Genomic DNA, 24,293 nt, shown 5'->3' with positions numbered 1-24,293 from the left:
CACTGTCACACGACACCAGCCTACGGGAGCACAGGATCATGGGTAACCAGATTAAATGGCTGACCCGACCCTACAACAACAATTTCACTCACTTCACTTCACTATTGTTATCATGCAAACTGGAAATGAATTACTGGCAGAGCATTCAATAAATAGTTTGGAAGTGGGAGGAGACTGCAGTAACTACAGGTTGATGTCTTCTGTAATATCTGCTAATATTAGAATAGTTGTTAAGAAGATCTGCAAATTGCTAAAACATTTTTTTCAGTATTTTGGATAGTTTTCAGGATAATGATATGTAGAGCCACAGCCATATACATAACAATCCAAAATGTAATACAATCTCAGATTCACCAGGTTTATGCAATAAAATCACATAATGTTATAATTTGACACATTATGTAATAAACCACAGCTAAAACATATTTTAAAAAGTTAATGTATTCTGTAATAGCATAAACAAGGGATAATTGCATTTACAGCTTCACAGTAATGGCAAGTCTCTGAAAGCGCTCAGAATGTTAAAAAAATATACTTCATTGGAAGAAGAAGAGAAAAAGGAATTCAAATTGTGTTAAATCAAGCGGTCAGAAAATTCCAGTCATCTTTCTCATCCACAAATGTACAAAGCGCAATTGTGTGCATGTTTTTGAAAAACAAAAAAGTCCATATCTTCTAAAGTCAGCACTGATATGTTTGGTGTGGTTCGGTTGTTGACTTCCGCCCAGACCACAATGCTGCTCTGTGATTGGTTCCAGTCCCGCCTGTAGACCATAAAAACCATGTGATTGGTCTGTTAAACCACTGTTGCGTATTGCAAACAAATCAGTGGAAGCCGAACAAGATGGATTCTCAAAACCACTGAGTAACTGCTCATACTATTATCATTACTATATTTTGTGGGGGGGAAATGTCACTTGCATTTTATTTGTCACAGCCTATTTGGAGCGTCCTGAGCAAACTTGACTGAGAAAAGACACAAAAGCAACCACTATTGTATAATACAAAGCGCAGCCACAACAAGGAGCGATTCTTGCTTTCCAAGTTCAGGGGTGCTCAGCACCCAGGGGTAATACAGAATAGCATGTTTACGGACATGCCACACAATCTTTATAATATCTCTGTGGCTACCAAACTATGGCATGGTATAGGAACATATAGTGCATATAATTCTCCGGTGTTAAGGCATGTCAATTCCTACTTTATAGCATTCAATTTGAATAAGTCCCTCAATAATTTTCATCCTTCGACTCGGGCCTAGTAACAGAAACTCCTTTTTTCTGCAATTTTTTTTCCACTATAAAAACTCAAGCTAGAGTCACGTGATTTTTTCGCATTGTGCCCGGACAAATTAACCCGTTATAAATATTTTAAGTTGGCTATGACAAATAAATCTTTTATGTATTTTTTAAAATCGAATTTGGAGAGGGCGCTAGAGAGCCATTTTATTAGCTAGCCACTACATTTGCATATCATTGTGTTCCGATTGGAAATCTTCACAAACGCTCCAATAACAATTTCCAAAATAAAGATTTATTTCCAAAAATTGCGTTTTTGTTTAACATTCTCGATGACCATGCATATCTGCTTCGAATTTATAGCATTTTGGGTTTTGTGTCTTGTGGACATATTTGCCGAGGTGCACTTTTCGAGGTGCAGTATTTGATCCCGTATGGCCAACTTCCTGTATGATTTAGGGCTGGATCATAATATTTTTTTACATGTCCTCACATGAACTATTTTTTGAGTGAGCGTCATATTTTTACTGAAACTTTTTTAGGCTTCGGGCTCCCATTGGCCCCAGTTAATTGATTTTTAAGTTGGCGCCACTGAACCCTTTCACAGTGTCTTCATTCAAAATTAGTCCTAATTTTCGATACCACTCACGGGCATATTCATCCTTGTTACTACTCAATTCTTGCTTTTTTCCTGCCCCCTGATACAGTTTTAATAAGTCCCTCGCCTGGACAATTCTCTTCCTTCAGCTTGTGCCTAATGATCAGAGAGGATTCGTTACCAAAGGACAATCACAAGACAACATAAGCCTTGTCTCCCCTCCTTTCTGCTTTGTATTTAAAACCATTGGCCCATTTTTTTAGAAAATCAAAAACAATTCATGGTGTTACCATTGATGGGATGGAACATAAAGTTGCCTGCTATGCAGATGGTGTTGTTTTGTATTTGACCAAACCACACATTTCCATTCTTAATGTAATGCATTTTCTTCAGAAATTGGTCCAATGTCAGGATACAAATTAAAAGTACAAAAAAACTGAAATTCTCTTTTACTGGCAACCCCCTCTGACCTTTTAAAAGACTTACGCATTTAAATAGCGAGGGAAATCCCTTATATATTTAGGTGTGGTGCTCCATAGAGACCTACTGTATCAACAATTATGGAGAAAAATTAAACTCCTCTTTTTAAGACCATAAAATAGATCTTGAAAAATGGAATCTTATCTCATTCTTTAATCTAAGTCAAAGGATTGAAACTATAAAAATGAATGTTTTGCCCAGATGTCTCTATATTTTCCAGACTCTCCCGATTTCTATCCCCAACCGGCTGTTTGATGAGTAGAATAATGCAATCCCAAGATTTACATGGCAAGGGAAAAAACCCTGTATCAAAACCTTGCAATTATCAAAAGAATAAGGAGGCTGGGGTTTACCTTTTTTGAAAAATTACTTTATTTCAGCTCAAATCAGAGCATGGCTGTACTAGTGTTGTAGCACATGCAACATATGATTGTATATGTATTCCTTGTTGCGATGTGTGCGCTGTAATTATTAATGTCATCTAGCTATTTTGTACTTTGCGCAGGTGCGTGCACGCTCAGGGCTCTCAATTGCCTCTCGTCAATCTCTCTCTCGTCTCCTCTCCTCGTGTGGACACACGCTCTTTTTTGGACACGGCAAGGCTGCTGCGAGCCGGACGACTAAGGACTAGTGCGGACACCAGGCCAAACGGTTAAAGGATTATTACCCGGAGTTTGGAGCGGTGCTTCTTTGCCTAGCTGATTGGACAAACCGGACCCAGTGCCGCAGACCGGTGAGAGCACTCCTTTTTTTGTTTGGTTTTGTTGCTCCGCTTGGACACGCGCACCGCGGCGCGTGTCATTCGGCCTTTTACCTTTTTTGTGGGATTTAAGAACTGTTTTTTTTTTGTTTGGAGTGGAAATATTTTTTTGACTTCCGGAACTTTGGGGATAATTTTGGACGCTGGGAGCACCTGCGCCAAGGGCACAGACTAAAGACTTGAAGGAGCGATATACTAACTTTTTTGGAATAATATTTTGTTATAATTTAAAGTGTTCCAATATAATTTGTTGTTGTTTAAAGCTGTGTCTCTTTAATTTAATGTTTTTAATTGCACATCACAGCGGCAAAGGATATTTAAGTCATCTTAACCTAATATTTAATTTTGATTGGGAATTTTCCTTTTGGGAGTGTTACAGTGTAACCCAGAATATGAAGCTCAATGGAAAATTATTGAGATTAATGTTGTGTAGGTTCCAGTACAGGCCTTATTGCCAGATGACAAACAGTGGTGTCATTTGGAGGGGGTGGAGAACCCTTGGGTGAAATCTGTGCTTACAAGATGGTAAGAACAAATCAAAACATAACATCTTAAGATGTTATAATCTTAAACTGGGTGGCTCATGACCAAGGTTTTGCACCTAGCAGCAAAGAGTTGAGATTTAAAGTCTGGATAACAGAAGCTATAAATGTTTTTTTCACCAGATGTTAAAAGAATCCTTTGACTTGCAGAAACAGGATCCATCCATCCATCTTCTACCACTTTATCCGGGGCCGGGTCGCGGGGGCAGCAGTCTAACCAGGGACCCCCAGTCTTCCTCTCCCCAGACACTTCCTCCAACTCCTCCGGGGGGATCTCGAGGCATTCCCAGGCCAGCCGAGAGACATAGTCCCTCCAGCGTGTCCTGGGTCTTCCCCGGGGCCTCTTCCCGATGGGACATGCTCGGAACACCTCTCAGGAGGCATCCGGAACAGATGCCTGAGCCACCTCAGCTGGCTCCTCTCGACGTGGAGGAGCAACGGCTCTACTCCGAGCTCCCCCCGTGTGGCCGAGCTCCTCACCCTATCTCTAAGGGAGCGCCAAGCCACTCGGCGGAGGAAACACATTTTGACCGCTTGTATCCGCGATCGTGTCCTTTTGGTCATTACCCAAAGCTCATGACCATAGGTGAGGGTAGAAACGTAGACCGACCAGTAAATCAAGAGCTTTGCCTTTTGACTCGGCTCCCTCTTTACCACAACGGTCCGATGCAGCGACTGCACCACTGCAGCCGCTGCACCGATCCGCCTGTCAATCTCACGCTCCATTCTTCCCTCACTCGTGAACAAGACCCCGAGATACTTAAACTCCTCCACTTGGGGCAAGGACTCCCCACCCACCTGGAGAGGGCAAGCCACCTTTTTCCGGTCGAGAACCATGGCCTTGGATTTGGAGGTGTTGACGCAAACCGTCCCGGTGCATGCTGCAGGTCCGGGTTTGATGGAGCCATCAGGACAACATCGTCTGCAAAAAGCAGAGATGAGATCCTGCGGACACCCTCCAACCCCTGACTGCGCATAGAAATTCTGTCCATAAAAACTATGAGCAGAACCGGTGACAAAGGGCAGCACAGGCGGAGTCCAACATGCACTGGGAACAGGTCTGACTTACTGCCGGCAATGCGAACACAGCTTCTGCTCCGATCATACAGGGACCGGACAGCCCTGAGCAAAGGGCACCCCCCAAAAGACAACCCGAGGGACACGGTTGAAAGCCTTCACCAGATCCACAAAGCAAATGTGGACTGGTTGGGCAAACTCCCATGAACCCTCGAGCACCCGATGGAGAGTATAGAGCTGGTCCAGGGTTCCACGACCGGGACGAAAACCACTCTGCTCCTCCTGAATCCGAGGTTTGACTATCGGTCGGATTCTCCTCTCCAGTACCTTTTTTGAATAGACCTTACTGGGGAGGCTGAGGAGTGTGATTCCCCTTCTTGAACAGAGGAACCACCACCCCGGTCTGCCAGTCCAGAGGCACGGTCTGCGACCGCCACGCGATGTTGCAGAGACGTGTCAGCCAAGACAATCCTAGAACATCCAGAGACTTTAGGTACTCAGGGCGGATCTCATCCCCCCCAGGAGCCCCACCACCGAGGAGTTTGCGAACAACCTCAGTGACTTCAGCTTGGGTGATGGGCGAGCCAGCCCCTGAGTCCCCAGTCTCTGCTTCCTCTTCGAAGACGTGACTGAGGGATTAAGGAGGTCCTCAAAGTATTCCTTCCACCGTCCGACGACATCCCCAGTCGAAGTCAGCAGGTCTCCACCAGCACTGTACTGTGTTGGTGAAGCACAGCTTCCCCCTCCTGAGGCGCCGGACGGTTTGCCAGAATTTCTTTGGGGCCGAACGATAGACTTCCTCCATGGCCTCCCCAAACTCCTCCCCGGCCGGGTTTTTGCCTCTGTGACAGCGCGAGCTGCGGCCCGCTTGGCCTGCCGATACCTGTCAATGACCTCAGGAGACTTACAAGCCAGAGTGGCCTGATAGACCTCCTTCTTCAGTCTGACGGCATCCCTTACTTCCGGTGTCCACCACCGGGTTCGGGGGTTGCCGCCACGACAGGCACTGGAGACCTGGTGACCACAGCTCCGAGCAGCCGCATCAACAATGGAGGCGGAGAACCTGGTCCACTCGGACTCAATGTTCCCAGCCTCCCCTGGGCTATTGGAGAAGCTCTCCAATATGGTGCAAGTTGAATACTCTACTGACAAAGGGCTCCGCAAGACGTTCCCAACAGACCCTCACAATGCGCTTGGGTCTGCCAAGTCTGTCCGGCTTCCTCCTCCGCCAGCGGATCCAACTCACCACCAGGTGGTGTTCGGTTGACAACTCTGCCCCTCCCTTCACCCGAGTGTCCAAGACACGCGGCTGGAGGTCAGATGACACGACAACAAAGTCGATCATTGACCTCCGGCCTAGGGTGTCCTGGTTCCATGTGCACTGATGGATACCCTTGTGCTTGAACATGGTGTTCGTTATTGACAATCCGTGGCTAGCCCAGAAGTCCAATAACTGAACACTGCTCGGATTCAGATCGGGGAAGCCGTTCTTCCCGATCACCCCTCTCCAGGTGTCTGTCATTGCCCACGTGGGCGTTGAAGTCCCCCAGTAGAACGAGTCCCCGGTCGGTGCACTGTCCAGTACTCCTCCCAAGGAGGAGGCCCTGAGATATGGTAAATGAAACCTCTTAATTTAAGGGTACTTGAAAATAAAAACTTAAATAACTCACCAGCACAGACAGGGTGATGGGACCTCTTATGATCCACCAGAACCACCTGTTCACTATGGACCAGCATCTGAAACGGGTTAAAAAAAACAGCCAGGTTTTTTGTTGTAAAGCATAGCAAAAAAATCTGTAGTGCTATGAATATGACTTTGTGTGTTTTTGCTGTAGTCTTTTTTATTGTGTCCTGATGTCTACAATGTATCTTTGTTTTTCATATTAGGGAGAAGTGTTGGCTAGTTTTAAGGGAGCATTGTGTTAGCGTTAAGGAAGCAGTGTTGGTAGATCGAGTTATTTTGAAAAGCAACTTGTTATAGGGATGACATTGGACATTTACATGGAAAAAACTACGTTGGAATTAACATATTTAATAGACACTGGGATAGATGGGACAAAAGTCAGACTAATATTTTGTTAGTCTCTGTTTGTGTTTATTTTTGGGTTGATATATAAGTTGTAAATAAAAGAAAAGAAATAATACCTTGAAGTGCACATTTGACCCTAAAGCTGTCCGGTCTAATAAAGCCTACGTGGCCAAAAAAAATGGCTTCGGAAGATTCGAACGCCTTTCTGAAAATTGACCAATGGCTACATTTTATTTTTCGAGTATTCAGCATATGGAGCCCTCATGTGATATTTCCTTAGTTCATGTGTGTGACAAATGAAACTGCTTTCTGTTTCAATCCCACCTCTCTCAAACAGAGATAGGAAGGAAGTTCAATTGTGAAAGTTTGAGGTAGTGTGTATTAAATAGCAAAAAAGTACCTATCTTAACCCACACAAAATGGTGGCCTAAGTGATGTTTTCAGTCTAGAATCAATCATATTAGTGGGACTACTTTTCGGTGCACAAAGTGGGTCAGCTCGTTGTCTCCTTTGACCCTTGACGAACCATGACCGAGTTTGTACTGTACAGTTTATGCTGCACAGTCAAACTGAAGGCTAATATGTGAATCCACACTAATGCAGAAGGAAATCGTCAGGTCAATTCACCATTTAATGTTCATCCATCCATCTTTTTCCGCTTATCCAGGCTCGGGGCGCAGGGGCAGCAGTCTAAGCAGGTACTCCTAGACTTCCCACTCCCCAGACACTTCTTCCCGAGCGAGACTTATTCCCTCGAGCATGTCCTTGGGGGCCTCTTCTCGGTGGGACATGCCCGAAACACCTGCCAAGGAGGCATCCTGAACAGATGCCCGAGCCACCTCAGCTGGCTCCTCTCGATATGGAGGAGCAATGACTCTACTGGGAGCGCCTCCCGTGTGACTTAGCTCCTCACTCTATCTCTAAGGGAGCGCCAAGCCACCAGGCGGAGGACACTAATTTGCACCGCTTGTATCCACAATCTTGTCCTTTCAGTCATTACCCAAGGCTTATGACAATAGGTGAGGGTAGGAATGTAGATTGACTGGTAAATCAAGAGCTTTGTTTTTTGACTCAGCTCCTTTACCTCAATAGTCCGTTGCAGCGACCGCATCATTGCAGATGCTGCACCAATCCGCCTGTCAATCTCCCATTCCATCCTTCCCTCACTTGTGAACAACACCCCGAGATACTTGAACTCCTCCACTTGGGGCAAGGACTCCCCACCGACCCGGAGAGGGCAAGCCACCTTTTTTCCAGTTGAGAACCATGGCCTCAGATTTGGAGGTGCTAATTCACATCCCAGCCCCTTCACACTCGGCTGCAAACCGTCCCAGTGCATTTTGCAGGTCCAGGTTTGATGGAGCCATCAGGATAACATTGTCTGCAAACAGTAGGGATGAGATCTTATGGTACCAAACCGGACATCCTCCAACCCCTGACTGCACCTAGAAATTCTCTCCATAAAAACAATGAATAGAACCAGTGACAAAGGGAAGCCCTGGCGGAGTCCTACACGCACTGGGAACAGGTCTGACATGACTGCCAGCAATGCGAACACAGCTCGTGCTCTGGTCAAACAGAGACTAAACAGCCCTGAGCAAAGGGCCCCGGACACCATTCTCCCGGAGGACCCACACACGACACCCCGAGGGACCTGAGCACATGTGGACTGGTTGGGGTAAACTCCCATGAACCCTCAAGCACCCCATGGAGAGCTGGGCCAGTGTCCCACAACAGGCTGAAAACCACACCACTCCTCCTGAATCTGAGGTTTGACTATCGGTCGGATTCTCCTCTCCAGTACCCTGGAATAGACCTTACTGGGGAGGATGAGGAGTGTGATCCCTCCGTAGGTGGAACACACCCTCTGGCTGCGTTGGGCTCGTCAGACCACGTCATGGGTCAGCTGATCTCCACGTACAGACAGAGACTGAAGCTCTCCCAACCTGTGGTGAGGACTTCTAAGAAGTGGACCAATGAGGCAGTGGAGGAGCACGGACACTGTGACGTCATAAATTTGATTCTGTGAGGACAGCATTATACCATCACACACCAAAGTCACCTTCACCAATGATAGAGAGCAGCTCTCTATCACAACAATGATAGAGAGCGCTACAAAGATGCAAAGTACGGATTTAGCACGGAGGTGTCGAGAGCTAGATCTCAGTACAACACGCGTCTGAAGCAGCAGTTCTCCAACAACAACCCTGCCTCTGTGTGGAGTGGGCTCCGGCTTCTCACCAATTACAAGCTCACAGCCCCCCCTTCTGCAGACGACAGAAAACTGGAGTCATATCATGTCCCAACCTGCTTTTCTCTTACAGTTTTCCTAGAAAACACTTCAAAGTTGGCCACAAGACACAAAACCCATGAGCAATGTAGTCTTTCAAATCTGAAACACACAACTTGCCACCATAAAGCCTCAGTTAACCCAGGTGCTAAAATAAATGTACTCCACCTGCATTCCCAGCACACTGATGGCTCTTGAAATAAAAATTATGAAGACTATTTCACCTACAAACAACGAGCTAAAGCATTGTTCCATGATGCAACTGGAGAGCCCATACAACCAGGAATCGACAACACCATCATATTCTTTACAACTCTGGTAAAAGGACTACCCAAATCTGTCCAGGATCATATGGCTGATGTTGTTGGTCTCTACTCCAAAACAGAAGAGTTTTGGAGCCAACATTGCGTTGTTAAGTACCAGAAGGAAAAGAAAGGACGGATTGAGGATATGGAAACTCCTGCGCCTGCCATGGTGAAGATTGTTGTGGTGCTGCTGCTGATGAGTCCTTTGCTGGAGGCAGTGGAGGGGATTGTGGAGCAGCTGGAACTGAATCCGTTGCTGCTGGTGGTGGTGGAACGACTGCTGATGAATCCTTTGCTGTGGTTGTGTTGCTGCTTATGTTAAAACATTGGCTTAGTCTCAAGTTGATGGAGCAGGAATTCTTCTCTCATTCTCCTTTCTCTAACTATCTGCTCAGGACCCTGTCCAGGCCCAGTCCAATGCCTCCTCATAGGTTTGGGCCATTTCTCTCAAACAGGTCCTCTCGTTTCCAGAACAGATAGAAGTTCTCTATGTAGAGCAATCCTCTAGATGCGCACTCTTCGGACAGCCATGTGTTCAGCTGAAGGAGCCAGCTAAACTTTATCTTCCTGTTGATGTTTGGAAGAATTCCCTTTAGTTTAATTTCCATTTTATCAAGTTCAAGAAGTCTCTTTTCAAAACTTCAGTCTGTTCCCTTCGCATATCCACTGCATCAACATGCACATCAGCTGTTTAACTCGTCGATGTGTGGCCAAAATATTAGGAAGTGACATTATCTCAGAAACAGTGATGGTTGGAAAAGAATGTGTTTTTGTGCATCATGTGACTTATTGCACCATCTCCTATCAGAGCCTTCTCTGTGACCTTGATGTTTGGCACAGATTCTCTGTCTGTTGGACACATGCATACATTTTTCTTTGTTCATTTACTTTAGTCTCTGAAAGTGGTAAAATCTGTTTGTAAGCTGTATTTTAGGTGACGGCATTTTCTTTATCGTTAAGGCTTTGCACCGAGTTTGTTCCAGGTTACAGGCTGGTCTTAAGACAGTTTAGGGAACGACACTGGTTTAGTTTGAAAGTAGCAGTATTTCTTGTAAACATGGGGAACTTCTAACCACTGGATGACACTGGATATGTATCGTGGAGCCCTTTAACCCTAACCCTAACCCTTCTCTTCTATACTGAAGGAGGATTGGTCCGTAAAAACATGTGGTTTGAGAAAGAAATACGATTTTTTGTCAATGATTGAAATCTGTATTGTTTATATTCATGTTTGTTGGTATTATAATAAAATTAAAAAAAAATTTAGAAGGAAAAAAAAAAGTTTTTATTTCTACGCTACCACTCTACCATAAGGAATAACTTTCAAGTGTATTTCTGAACATTTAATTTGGTGTACCACAGAAAAAACGATCCTTAAAATGGTTAATATGTTTACAGTTCATACAGTGCATTCAATAATTCTTACTCTGTGTTTTCATATAAGATTTTGACCATTGTCCATGGAGTCACAAACAGGATAGGCGTCCCTGAAAAAAACAACAACATATCATCCTTCAATATAAATCATGCTAACTCTTCATCATCACAATCAAACCGTTACCCCATCCGAGCAGCATGTAGGACTTGAGCAGCCGCTTCTTGGTAAGCACGGCAGAGAAAAGCAACGTGTGCAAGAACATGGCCTCCACGAGCAACCACAAGTAGTTACAGAAAACACAGTACTCCATGCACACCCGCGTCACCTTGCACAGCACTGATATCTGAGCAGAGGAAGAAGGGAGAGGGGTAGTGGTTACAAACATTAAACCGCAAACACGGCTTACAATGTAAATGTAATTAAATGTAATTTGGTATCTCATGTTTTAGAACTTTAAGACTAGAACATTAGTCTAGGTATTTCCATGTCCGGAATTGAGTTTGAACTCTATCTAATGACTGCAGAGGGAATTACAAAGGCGAAATAGACAAACCCAGTCAGCCCCACATGCTTAAAGGTCCCATAACATGCAAAATCGACTTATCAGAGCTTTTAACCTTCTTACATTGCTATTTGTGCTTCATATATGTACCCAGAGTGTTTTTTTGATTGATTCCCACAATTTTTAGCTATAGTACGGACTATCTCCTTTCCTCGAATCTCCAAACTGACGGGCGGTGGGTGCAAGACTGCGTCATAAGGGCAGGCACGCGTCACCATTAATATTTTTTCCTCAAAAAAATGGTGTGGAATTACTAAATTGCATTCAGCAAACAAGTGTGAATTAAGCGAAATACCATTCCAGGTATGTTTATGAGGGAACAATGCTTGAACAGTAAAGCTAAAAAATACATCATCAATGTCTATGAAGACCATCAGGCGCCCCACTTGGCCAAGTTACAGGTCATATCTGTGGAGAAGAAACCCCGCTCACAGAAAGAATGTAGAATGTTTTGGGTTTTTTTTTGCTGAAAAAGTGGCATTAATTGAACAAATGCAAGATAGATATGTTTAATGTATTATTGGGAAACATACCAGGCAAAAAGTGCTGCACTTTTATTAACAATATTTATATTTCAGTCACTCATTTTTTTCAATAAGTTGATTACTTAAATGATTATTTCTATTGTGCATAGAGACTACATACATTCTCAACCAAAGAAAGGTTGAAATATAGTGACATGGCACTGACAGAATATGTGTCCCTTTAAAATTGTTGATGCTCATGAAGAGAATCAGCCACTTAGCCAAGTTACAGGTCATATCTGTGGAGATGCAACCCCGCTCACATGCAGAATTTTTGTCAAGGTAGTTTTAGCAGAAAGAACTGCATTAATGTAACAAATGCAAGATATATATATATGTTTTTTACTCTGCCGGTGGACTCATGAACACTTCCTAACACCTGCCACTTTAACTATTATTTAATAAACAACCACTCACCAAAGCAAGTTCCTAGCCTGTGAATTTTGTTCACCGACAATGGAAATAAACCTTGTGATTCTGACTGACCGACTTAGGCTCTGGTGTTTAGTCTGAGTGAAACCTTATGTCGGACAGCCAGACCAGAAAACAGTGATATGATTTTAGTAATGTATTATTGTTATTAGGCCCGAGACCAAGGACGAATTGTTGCGGAGTGGGACTTATTAAAATTGTATCCAGGAGCCGGAAAGAAGAACTCTTCTATTCGAGTGTTTTTTAAACTTCCTATATGTTATCTGTCCTTTTCCTCTGTATCTACCTGTGTTGCAACAATGAAATTTCCCCATGTGTGGACAATAAAGGATTATCTTATCTTAATAAGGACGAATATGCCCGTGAGTGGTATCGAAATTTAGAACTCTGAGTTCTAATTTTGTGTGAAGATTCCGTATTGAAAGACGGCTCAGTAGCGCCACCTCAAAAATCAATTAACATGGGGCCAATAGGAGCAGGACGCCAAAAAAAGTTGTAGTAAAAATATGACGCTCACTCCAAAATATAGTTTATGAGTGGACACGATATTATGATCCCGCCCTAAATCTTACAGGAAGTTGGCCATTTTGGATCAAACACGGCGCTGACAAAAGTGCACCTCATACTTTTGGCATCGCCTCCTACAGTTTTCATCTAAAGCACTTCAAAATTGGCCACAAGACACAAAACCCATAAGCAATAAAATTAATAAAAATATAAATTTGAAGCTGATATGTTTTCGGCAATTTAGGGAAAATGTACGTTTCTTAAACATTTAAAAAAATATATATATATTTTACAGGAGCGTTTTCCAAGCTAAACGCAATGAAATGCAAACGTCTTGGCTAGCTAATTAAATTGCTCTCTTGCGCCCTTACCAAATTAGATTAAAAAAAAATCATAAAAGACAATCTATTATTCTTGGACAAAAGGAAAATATTTATAATGGATTCAGTGCATGTTGGACTCCGCCAGGGCTGCCCTTTGTCACCGGTTCTGTTCAGAGATTTTATGGACAGAATTTGTAGGCACAGTCAGGGGTCGATGGTGTCCGGTTTGGGGATCACAGGATCTCATCTCTGCTGTTTGCAGACGATGTTGTCCTGATGGCTCCATCAAACCAGGACCTGCAGCATACACTGGGACGGTTTACAGCCGAGTGTGAAGCGGCTGGGATGAGAATCAGCACCTCCAAATCCGAGGCCATGGTTCTCAACCGGAAAAAGGTGGCTTGCCCTCTCCAGGTGGGTGGGGTGTCCTTGCCCCAAGTGGAGGAGTTCAAGTATCTCGGGGTCTTGTTCACGAGTGAGGGAAGGATGGAGCGTAAGATCGACAGGCGGATCGGTGCAGCGGCTGCAGTGATGAAGTCGCTGAATCGGACCGTTGTGGTGAAGAGGGAGCTGAGCCGAAAGGCAAATCTCTCTATTTACCGGTCGGTCTACATTCCTACCCTCACCTATGGTCATGAGCTTTGGGTAGTGACCGAAAGAACAAGATCGCGGATACAAGCGGTCGAAATGAGTTTCCTCCGCCGTGTGGCTGGGCGCTCCCTTAGAGATAAGGTGAGGAGCTCGGCCACACGGGGGGAGCTCGGAGTAGAGCCGCTGCTCCTCCACGTCGAGAGGAGCCAGCTGAGGTGGCTCGGGCATCTGTTTCGGATGCCTCCTGGGCGCCTCCCTCGGGAGGTGTTTCAGGCATGTCCCACCGGGAAGAGGCCCCGGGGAAGACCCAGGACACGCTGGAGAGACTGGCCTGGGAACGCCTCGGGATCCCCCGGAGGAGTTAGAGGAAGTGTCTGGGGAGAAGGAAGTCTGGGAGTCCCTGCTCAGGCTGCTGCCCCCGCGACCCGGCCCCGGATAAAGCGGCAGAAGATGGATGGATGGAATTTCACTCTTTGACTGTTTCTAAAATACTTAAAAAAATACATTTTTGAGCTCACGGTGAACACGCACCGAGCGCGCACGCAATCCTCGTGAACGAGCCTCGGGAGAACAACGAAAACTAAACACAAGCAGAAGAAAGAGGACGAGACGGGACAAAGCAAGATACACGTAAGTTGTGTTTGTATGACATTATCCACGTTTTCACACATCATTCAATATGAAGTGTAAAGCAACGATTACACAGTTAACACAAGCTAACACAAGCTAACGTTTAGCTACACGAAAAGATGCATTGGAACGACACGTCTTGATGGCTCATGACTTCTGCAAATAAATAACTCATTATTTCTCCTACAAAATGTTCTAAGAGACAAAAGGTTAAGCACAAACCAAGGGAAACTAGAGAAAGAAGGGGAAATATAGTGATGTTTGTATTATGTGCAAAAACTAGCAATAATTCAAATGTAACTTGCTGAAATGGGTAATATCATTATATAAATGTAAATGTATTTAAAAGTGACAGTTGTGTACTCACAGGGGCTGAGACAACATTTGAGGTTTTATTACCAATTTAATAATGAAGTGTGCTGTGTTTAAACAGCAAAGCACACGGCTGTTTTCTATAGGAATGTCATGGATTTACTTCAATGGAATATGTGCAGAGATTTAGCAAACATGTCACTTATGTTCTAAATTCTGAGGTTTAAACTTATGCATAAGTAAACAACTTTTGGTACTAGCTTTAAAAATGAATGTGAAAAGAGGAACTTTTGTGTTACAGAGCGAAATGTAAATCTGTCCAGCTTTTCTCTGTTAAATGTACATAATAGATTGATGTTCAAATGATTATCCTTCTCATCTTCTCCAGAGTTTTGACCAGTGAGTTTGGTCTCTGTCTGTGCTTACCAGAGCTCTACAGGTCACTACAGGTCACTACAGGTCACTACAGGTCACTACAGGTCACTACAGGTCACTACAGGTCACTGCAGACACAGAATCATCTCAAGTAAACACCTGACGACTCCAAAGCAAAAGGTATTTTAATAATAACAACTTGTGCCTCGACTAAAAGTAAACAGTGAGTAGAATAAGTAGTTTGAATTTATAAAATGTCTGTTTGTTTTGTTATGACCAAAAAAACTAATAATTGTTCTACAAAAGAGCCACTGCTGTGTCACATGTGTCTGTAAAGCAGCTTCAGGACAAACATATGAAGTGTATGTTCTTTGACTTGTATAATCTAAAGCTGTGACATGTTCTGTTTGTCCCTCAGTCAAACGATGGAGCTGAACGGAGGAGTTTACAGAAGTCCTTTTCACCAGAAGACTGCGTAGCCATGGAAACAAAGTCTTGTTAAATACTGAGATATTCAGTATTTAACGCAATAATATCACATTCATGTGCATATAACCGATGTAAATAGAGTGTTTATTATACCATTATTATTAGTATTATTTTGTCTTACGCTAGCTGTTTTTATTTTATCTTTATTTATATTCCCCCTCCATTCCTTATTAAGAAATGAGAGGTTCTGTCTATAGGAGTTTTGTTTATAAGAGTTCTTCTATTAAGAGTGTTTTTTAAACTTAACTTATTTTTTTTCAGATACGTTTTTTTTAACTTATCTGTCCATTTCCTCTGTATCTACCTGCGTGAAATTTCCCCATGTGTAGACAATAAAGGAATATCTTATCTTATTCAGTATGTTCTATTTGACTTATACAGGTTGTTTTATCTTTTTTTCATTGTTTTATGTTGCACTGAATCACCAAAGCAAGTTCCACTGTTTGTGAATTCTCTTCATTGACAATGGCAATAAACCTTTTCTGATTCTAATAATAATGATAATAATAATAATAATAATAATGAACAGTACACAGACTCCAAAACTCCTTAATAAGGGAGTCCCACATTGTAGCTTTAAAACTCAACTCAAACTGGCTAAAATCAAGCCGATGTGTGATCATCTCCTTGTGTTGTATTAATCTTTTGTCTGTTATATTGTTTTGTTACATTAGGACTGCAGATCAATAACAAAATAAATACCCAGACCAAAAACTACAGAAAATGATGACGGCGACGTTATTACACCTGTAGCAAATGTAATTCGTTGTCAATTAAACCACACTTTTTACCTTAACACTTCTATATAATTATCTTAAATATCAGACCTTTACAACATGATACATGTATATTTATAGATGGATATAACAATTCATCATTATACGTTACGTAAATAGTCTATTTCAAGCCGAAATATTCCGAAAGTCCGCGCTTACTGTTCTCTAGTCTATCACACTGTCGACGTGCTTGCTCCCGACGAGCTCGAAGTAATGCTCTAAAACACTTTTTTGGAGCCATGCGCCAATGAGCACGCTCCATAGGCTTCAATGGCGGCCATCTTGCCCTCCGGGGACTTGTTCAGACCGTACTGCACAAGCTGGGTTAGAGCGGCGCGCTCTAGATTATCTACAAAAAGTTGTATTATCTCAAAAAGATGTTGCTACACAATAACAACACATAGAAAACAAAGGATAGTTTAATTATCTTGTCTTTCATTTAGCCTAGCTTACCTGCGATCAATCATATGTATGTGGTTTTACGTTAAGTCTGCCCTTCACGCCCTTAATGCATTCCGGACACCTGACCATGTCGGAATTTTTTTGTTTTGTTTGCCACTTAAAATTGTGGTTGTTCTACATACATACTACACTCCACAGCCTCATATCGTTTGTTAGTGTATTTTTACATGCCTCATTAATTGGTCTGATAATGTCTCTGTCTGGTGCAAGCCAAGGGCAAAGTCAAGCTTTTTTTTTTTTATTGCAAACTTATACTTATCTGGAGTCCACAGCGCAGAGCAGAAGGAAAGAGGAGAGAGAAGACGTGATACAGTATGTGGGGAAGAGATGTGCAAGGGCTGTGGAGCCAAACTCAAGGGCTAGAATTAGGGGGGTTGGAGCACTAGAAAAAAAAAAAAAACATCAAATAAAACCATGCAACCAAGTAAAATGGGCAATGGCCTGGAAAAAAAAGGAAATCTAAAATTCACCAGAATACAAATGTCACCTCTACCTATAGCCTACCTCTACCTGAGAATTGCAATAAGATGATTCAACTGATTAAAATTATTAGATGTTAATAAGTTAAAGCAAAATATAAAAAATATGATAATAATAGTGAATACATAAAAGTAGGCATATTTATTTTATAATATTTTAGTTTGCGCATTCTATTTGTTTTCTCTGTCTTAAATCAAACAGAATAATAATCAGAACATGGGGAATCAAGCCATTATTTTATTAAGATTATTTATTTTTTGTTAAAAGTAGATTGGACATCACTACTCATTTAGAGGGCGCACTTCAGTTGATTGAGTGTGGGCTTACATTTTTGGACAGTCATAGATACTAAGAAAACTCAAATTATTAACTGTCTGCAGATCAAAGACAGATTATTTGTTCACTTTTATGTAGGCCTAATTGTTTTAAATATAGCCTGTAACAGATGATGCTTAAGCCCAAGGCTACATTACAGGCACTGTCTGGTCATTGTCTAAGCATGATGTTGTTGTAAAATGCCTTAGGTGGTCAGTGGTCATGTCCTCAGCTCCACACAAAGGGCATCGTCACCTGCTGCATTGAGCCACGACGCGAGTCCCTGTGCTCCAACTCCAGTGTCTGCGCTGATGAAGAGCTTGGATGAGCACTGCCCTTGTTTTAAGCCACATTGGTGCAAGACTCCTCCATGCACCAATGTACAGCCTTTGCGCAATCTAATGCGCTTTGAGGTGGCGTGTGAGTTTTTGATTGTTTTTTGATTGTCTATAGCTATAGCCAGCCACGGATCCTAGAAACACCCCTGGTTTAATCCCTCATGTTGAACCTGTGCACGTATGGCCTTAGTGTGATTATACCGTGGAGCTGGCATAGGCGCTCCAGCCCTGGTCATCAGTGGGCAGCTGGCTATACATGAGGTGCAGGACCAGCTCTTTGGAGATCACCGCGGCTGCCCTCAGGATGAACGACACAAACAGGTTCATGTGGATGTAGTTCCTGGTGCAGTGGAGCTTTCTGAAACCAGAAAAGGCATACTCAAGAGTGGTCAAGTAAGAGAACTGTTAACGCCCAATACTACCCACAACTGTCACGGAATCATGAGATCCCACAGCAGGGTTGCTAGATTTTCAACGATAGCTATGGACAGAATGAAAAAGGTCTGAAATAGTGACCGCAGCCCCACAAAAATAAGCCCCAAAAAAGAGCAGCATGTAAAATATTGTTGTGGATATTTCACGGACAACTTGTGGTGCATTTGTGCTAATGTTTAGTGTGTCTTTAAGTCTCCTTTGTATTATTTAGAATACCATTCATTATCAACGACAGATTTGGAAGGGCCTGGAGGCCAAACTGTACATATAAGGATATACCGTATTTTCCGCACTATAAGGCGCACTTAAAAGCCTTTTACTTCCTCAAAAACCGCCAGTGCGCTTTATAATCCTTATCGCTTCATATATGGATTAATTAGGCCCGAGCCCCAGCAGGGCGGAGGGCCTAATGCTCCCGCAACTTGTTGCAACTGTTCGACCAAACATGCGGACGCAGCCCATTCACTCATTGTTGACAACAGCAGCGCGAAGAGCTGGATTCCTCCAAAAACACTCCTGGCATCATCCTGTACGCGAGAGTCCATGCCGCAGGCATGGGCCATGCTTGTATCTGCTAAAATCAATGGAAGTCTATGAGGAGTGGGTGGGGGACCCAGACAAGATAGGGAGTGACGAGCTTTCAAAACGATGTATAATTTGTTGTTCTAGTGGAAACGGCTATATTGTTTTTGCTAAAAATATTATTATTGACTCGTGTCGAGTCTTTGTTATTGCCTGGTTTCTTATTAGCTCGAGCCATGAAATGGCAAGAGCTATTGTTTTCCGCTGGATTCTTATTATTAGCTCGAGCCATGAAATGGCAAGAGCTATTGTTTTCCGCTGGTTTCTTATTATTCTCAATCAAAGAATTTCTTCCACAACAAAGCCGCAAACTTCTCCCAGAATTTGAACTATTTGATGTTCAGAGTGGCCTATAAACAATAGAGTTTTTCCAAATAACATGAGATTATTCACAAAATTCTAATTTGGCATCCCGATCATAAAAGTATGGGAGCCAAAGTCATATTTTGTACGGCGTAGCGATGACAGAAACATCCCATGTTATCCCTATGGGAAAATCGCAAACTCTCTAAAATTACCACATTTTTACGCTTCACACTTTAAAGGTGCCATAACATGCTTTTTTTCACATTTCGTAGTCTTTCCTAAGTGTATAATTGATAATAATAAGGGTTGTGCAACACCCTTAACATAATAGTTAAGAAATATTACCCAGACCTTGGACCCCCTCATCAACCCGGAAATGCAAACGGCTTGGTTTGATATTCGCCCCCACCCTTGCGAAGATCGATCTGGCTCCCCCGCCCAACCCGTGACGTAGTCTCAGAGCGCGTGTGTGCCCCGCCCACCCGTGACGTATTATAGACTACGAAACGTGAAAAAAAGCATGTTATGGCACCTTTAACTTTGGGAAATATCATCTACACAAGCGGGGCATCCATACACAAATTTGACCGACAATTGTGTTAATTTGCACTGGTTAAGCACAGCATTGGCCATGTACAATGTGTCGCTGTCTTAGATCTTAGATAACACACACAATGAGGGTGCGTTAGCGCCATGGGCCGTTGTTGTTGTTGTTGTTTTATGGCGGTTGGCATCCAAGTGTTTTGCTTTACCGGCAGACTTTGGATGCCGCTTACGGCTTTAATTGGCTAGAGCCATTCCATGGAATAGAATGCGACGAGTCTTTGTTCTTATAATAATAATAATACATTTTATTTATAACGCACTTTACATTTCAATGAAACCTCAAAGTGCTAACAGAGGCTAAAAACAACAAGCAAGTTACAGTTACAAGTTAAAACAATAAAGCATACACACACAGATTCTTGCCAGGTTTCTTATTGGCTCGAGCCATTCCATGGAATGGAACAAGTCTTTGTTCTTGCCATGGTTCTTATTGTTGGCTCCAGCCTTCCAGAATGGAATGGATCGAGACATTGTTCTTGCCAGGTTTCTTATTATAGTTTTGCATGGTAAAATTTTGCCAAAACTCGGGCATTTTTGACCCCCTAACATTGATGAATGTCACACATGGGGACATAGACGCGATCGGCTCGGCCCGAACTCCAATAAAATGGAGGTTGCGAGAACGCCCGTCGCAACAGTGCCGACTAGTTCAAAAAAGAAAAAACATGAAACGCTGAATCTTTGGCCTAGGCACATGAAACTTGGGACAGTGATAGAGCTACCTTTGAAGAGTTAAACACACCTGGCAGCATCGCTCTATGATAAACAGGAAGTCAGCCATGTCGCACTGCCAAGCTTGACTTTTTTTTTTCAAAATCGTACTTGGCCTAGGTTTTTTGTCCAATCAAGCTCAAAACAACACCTTTTGCATCTAAAGACATTGAAATGTATTAAATATTCAAAAGAATGTTGATATTCTTAACACGCACGTAACACGCCCTCAAAAAAGGCTTAATTTCCTGTTTTTTTCAAGGACAAGTCACACCTATTGGAATTGATCTACGGAGCTCATATTTCACTCACTAATGCGTTTTTATGGTCTGATTGGAAATAAATACCCATGTAACAAATTTACTCATCAGTTTTGGCATTTGTTGGCGCACCATATGCTTACATCAACATTGATAAATCCCCAAGAGTGCCTTTTTTTGCCTTGACACTGATTTAGCAGAGAACCATTGTGCGCACATGCCGCAAATACAATACAGTAGGTGAAGCCACTTCAAACATGGTGTTTTATTAATATAACGCTGGTTTTCAGCAGCCACATTTATCCCCGTTGATAATTTCATTGCAACCTCTGGTTTATGAAAAAAACATTTATACAAATTTACACCATGGAGAAATAAAACACACATGGTGATTTGTACTGACCTCAGCATTCCCATTAGTAGCATAGCCAGAGACAGGGAGCACAGTGACAGGGAGTACCCGATCACTGAGAGGAGTCTGAGGGCACTCTGACGCAGCAGCTGCTCCTCCTGTAAACAAACAGAAACAAAAGAAAAATCTAATGTCACTTTGCATTGATATTAATGAATATTTGTATCAGTGATGATGGTTAACCTGCCAAAAGCCAGATTGATCTTACAGCCCTAAGTTTTCCAGCCAAAAGCCAGATTGATCTTACAGCCCTAAGTTTCCCAGATAGCGAAATATCATTGAATGACATTTATCAACTAATATATATAGATACTGGGAGCTTGAGGGTTCTTGAGGGTTCTGAGTATCTTTGCTGTTCCTGGCACTGCACTTTTCTGGACAGATCTCTTGAGTAGAGACCGTTTCTCAAAGAGACCGTTTCTCAAAGAGACCGTTTCTCAAGGCAGTTGAGGAGCATCTGGATCCACAGCTCATCGAGGTGCCTGTACCACTCGTAACGGGGAAGAGGAAGGAGATAATGGAAAAGCAATGAACTGATTGCAAGTGTATTTAAATATTGTTGATAGGAAAAGTAGTCAGAAGCAGAGGATAGTGCTCAAGCTGCCGTACTTCCCCCAGCATAGTTGCTCCTAAGGCAGCGTAGCTGGGAAACTGTAGGTTTCCCAGCTACGCTGCGGTAAAACTGTCAGCTCCAAGTCAAGAAATTAGAAGGAAAATGGATGCATGCACAGCTGTTACCATTGATTTAATGCGCTTAATGAGAGACAGACTGATTGAAGAAGCTGGAGAGTTTGATGCGGTGGCAGTGAAGGCCAAATTACGTGCACTTTTGGACAATGATTATGCGAGATCTATATTTGGGTCTACAGCCACCAGAGCTCCTTCACATAACTGTCGTTCAGAACATCCCTCAGAAACTCTTAGTATCTCATTAAAGAGAGCAGAAGTAGCTGCAGAGTTAGCTGCAAAGCAAGCTGAAAATGACATGGAAGAGGCTATTGAGGTGCAACGTCAAGAACTTAGAAAACTTGAAAAACAGAAAGAGATTATGGGAATGCAGGCTAAGTTGAGAGTGTATACTGATGAAGAGATGAAAGTGATAGATGAGAGATGTAGTTCTGTACATAGCAAAGGCAGTGCTAAGCTATTATCTCATGCTAAACGTGTAGAGCCAGCAATGCAGAGTGAATCATTTGTTAAGGCTTTTCATGAGTCAGTTGCGCTCACTAGACTTCCTGCTCCAGAGCCCACTGTGTTTTCAGGTGACCCTCTTAAGTTCATAGAATGGAGCACAAGTTTCAAAGCGCTCATAGAAAGACGGTGCTCAAATCCTGTGGACAGGTTATTTTATCTGCAAAGGTACATAGCAGGAGAGGCTAAATCTACTTTAGGAGGCACTTTCTATAGAAAGGATGAGGAGGCATATCAACAGGCGTGGGAGAGGCTGAATGATAGATATGGACATTCATTTGTAGTGCAGCTTGCATTTAGAGAGAAGCTTAACAAATGGCCAAAGATAAATGGAAAGGAATATGTTAAGCTAAGATAGTTTGGTGACTTTCTGCACACATGTTGTCATGCCATGCCCCACATAAAAGGTCTACAAGTGCTCAATGACTGTGAGGAAAACCAGAAGATGCTGACAAAACTCCCAGATTGGATAACGTCAAGGTGGAATCGTTATGTCACTGAGGCACTAGACAAAAGTAAGGACTACCCGAGCTTTCAAGAGTCCTTTATCTCTAAAGAGGCTGCGACATGTCCTCGCAGAGGACATGTCGCATGTCCTTGTATGCCCTAAAACCACATGTAGACAGCCAAATCAGAGAAACCAGAGGCACAAAGGCAAATACCTTTGTCACTAATGTAGATTCAGCGGAGCAAGTAAAATCCAAAGGCTCAAAAGATAGAGATTTTCTACTGCAAAACTCAAGCAAATGTATGTGCTGTGGAGAGGACCACATCATACACAAGTGCCAAAAGCTTAGAGAAATGTCCATAGACGACAAGAAAAAGTGCATATTTGAAAACAAACTGTGTTTTGCGTGTTTGAGAAAGGGGCACATTTCAAAAGACTGTAAAAACAGAGCAACATGTGGCATATGCAAAAAGAGCCACCCAACTCCACTGCATGAGGACCGCGCCTCAGCAGATAAGTCCCTTCAACCAACACCTCACTCTCGTGCTCAGTGGGAGATTGTGAGCATTGCAGCACATCAATGATTGTTCCTGTGTGGATCTCATCAGTTAATGCTCCCGACAGTGAAACTTTGGTGTACGCTTTATTGGACACTCAAAGTACTCACACCTTCGTTGATCAGGAAGTGTGTGAAAATCTGCAGGTAGCTACAGAGCCAGTTAGACTAAAGCTTGCCACTATGGTCAAAAGAGACTCTATAGTGAAAAGTCAAAGAGTACGAGGACTTAAGATTAGAGGGTTCTACTCAGACACTAAGTTTGAGTTACCCCCAGCTTACACCAGAGACTTTATTCCGCTCGAGCGTGCTCATATCCCTACTCGTCAAACAGCCAGTAAATGGAGACACCTTGCAGACTTAGCTCAAAAGATGCCCCCTTTAATGGACTGCGCTGTTGGACTCTTGATAGGGTATGATTGTTCCAGAGCCCTAGCCCCCCAGAGAGGTCATCGTTGGTGGTGACAGTGAGCCTTATGCTATTAGGACCGATCTAGGTTGGAGCATTGTAGGAGGGGGGGCACCTAAGCTTGTAAACGCTAGCGATGTAACTGGTTTGTGTCATAGAGTGTCTGTTAAAGAGGTTCCTCCGGTGACCCCTTCAGCCATTATTAAGGCACTGGAGTCAGATTTTACAGATATCAAACCAAATGATAGAGACATATCTCAAGAGGATATCCAGTTTCTTCAGATTCTCAATGAACAAGTCAAACAAAATGAAAAAGGACACCTTGAAATGCCCTTGCCATTTAAAGCACGCCCACAGCTCCCAAACAACAAAGCATCGGCTCTTGCTCGCCTAAGGCAGCTCAAAAAGAAACTGGACAGAGACCCAAAGTTTAAAGCTGACTATATAAGATTCATGGAAGGAGTTCTGGGAGATGGTGATGCAGAAAAAGCAGAGTCAAAACCAGCACAAGGAAACGTTTGGTACACCAAGGAGTTTATCACCCCCGCAAGCCAGACAAAATCAGGGTGGTATTTGACTGCTCAGCAAAGTTTGAAGGAACAGCACTAAACGACCACCTTTTAA

At 43.0% G+C, this 24,293-nt stretch overlaps 1 protein-coding gene across 1 annotated transcript in view; it reads right to left on the bottom strand.

Annotated features, from left to right (window-relative positions):
- Window positions 1–24,293, bottom strand: part of glp2r (glucagon-like peptide 2 receptor) — an 87,843-nt gene that overhangs the window by 22,864 nt on the left and 40,686 nt on the right. Inside the window, exons 5-9 of the mRNA XM_072456785.1 lie at window positions 21,057–21,163; window positions 17,955–18,111; window positions 10,821–10,980; window positions 10,686–10,746; window positions 6,306–6,372 (exon numbers count right to left, since the gene is read on the bottom strand). Coding sequence (XP_072312886.1) covers window positions 6,306–6,372; window positions 10,686–10,746; window positions 10,821–10,980; window positions 17,955–18,111; window positions 21,057–21,163 — 552 coding nt within the window. The remainder of the gene's footprint in view (window positions 1–6,305; window positions 6,373–10,685; window positions 10,747–10,820; window positions 10,981–17,954; window positions 18,112–21,056; window positions 21,164–24,293) is intronic.

The sequence above is a fragment of the Eucyclogobius newberryi genome, unplaced genomic scaffold, assembly GCF_026437365.1.
Source record: "Eucyclogobius newberryi isolate DKJ021-1_F unplaced genomic scaffold, fEucNew1.0.hap1 SCAF_20, whole genome shotgun sequence".
Lineage (NCBI taxonomy): Eukaryota > Metazoa > Chordata > Actinopteri > Gobiiformes > Gobiidae > Eucyclogobius > Eucyclogobius newberryi.
This window is presented reverse-complemented; position numbering and strand designations above follow the sequence as displayed.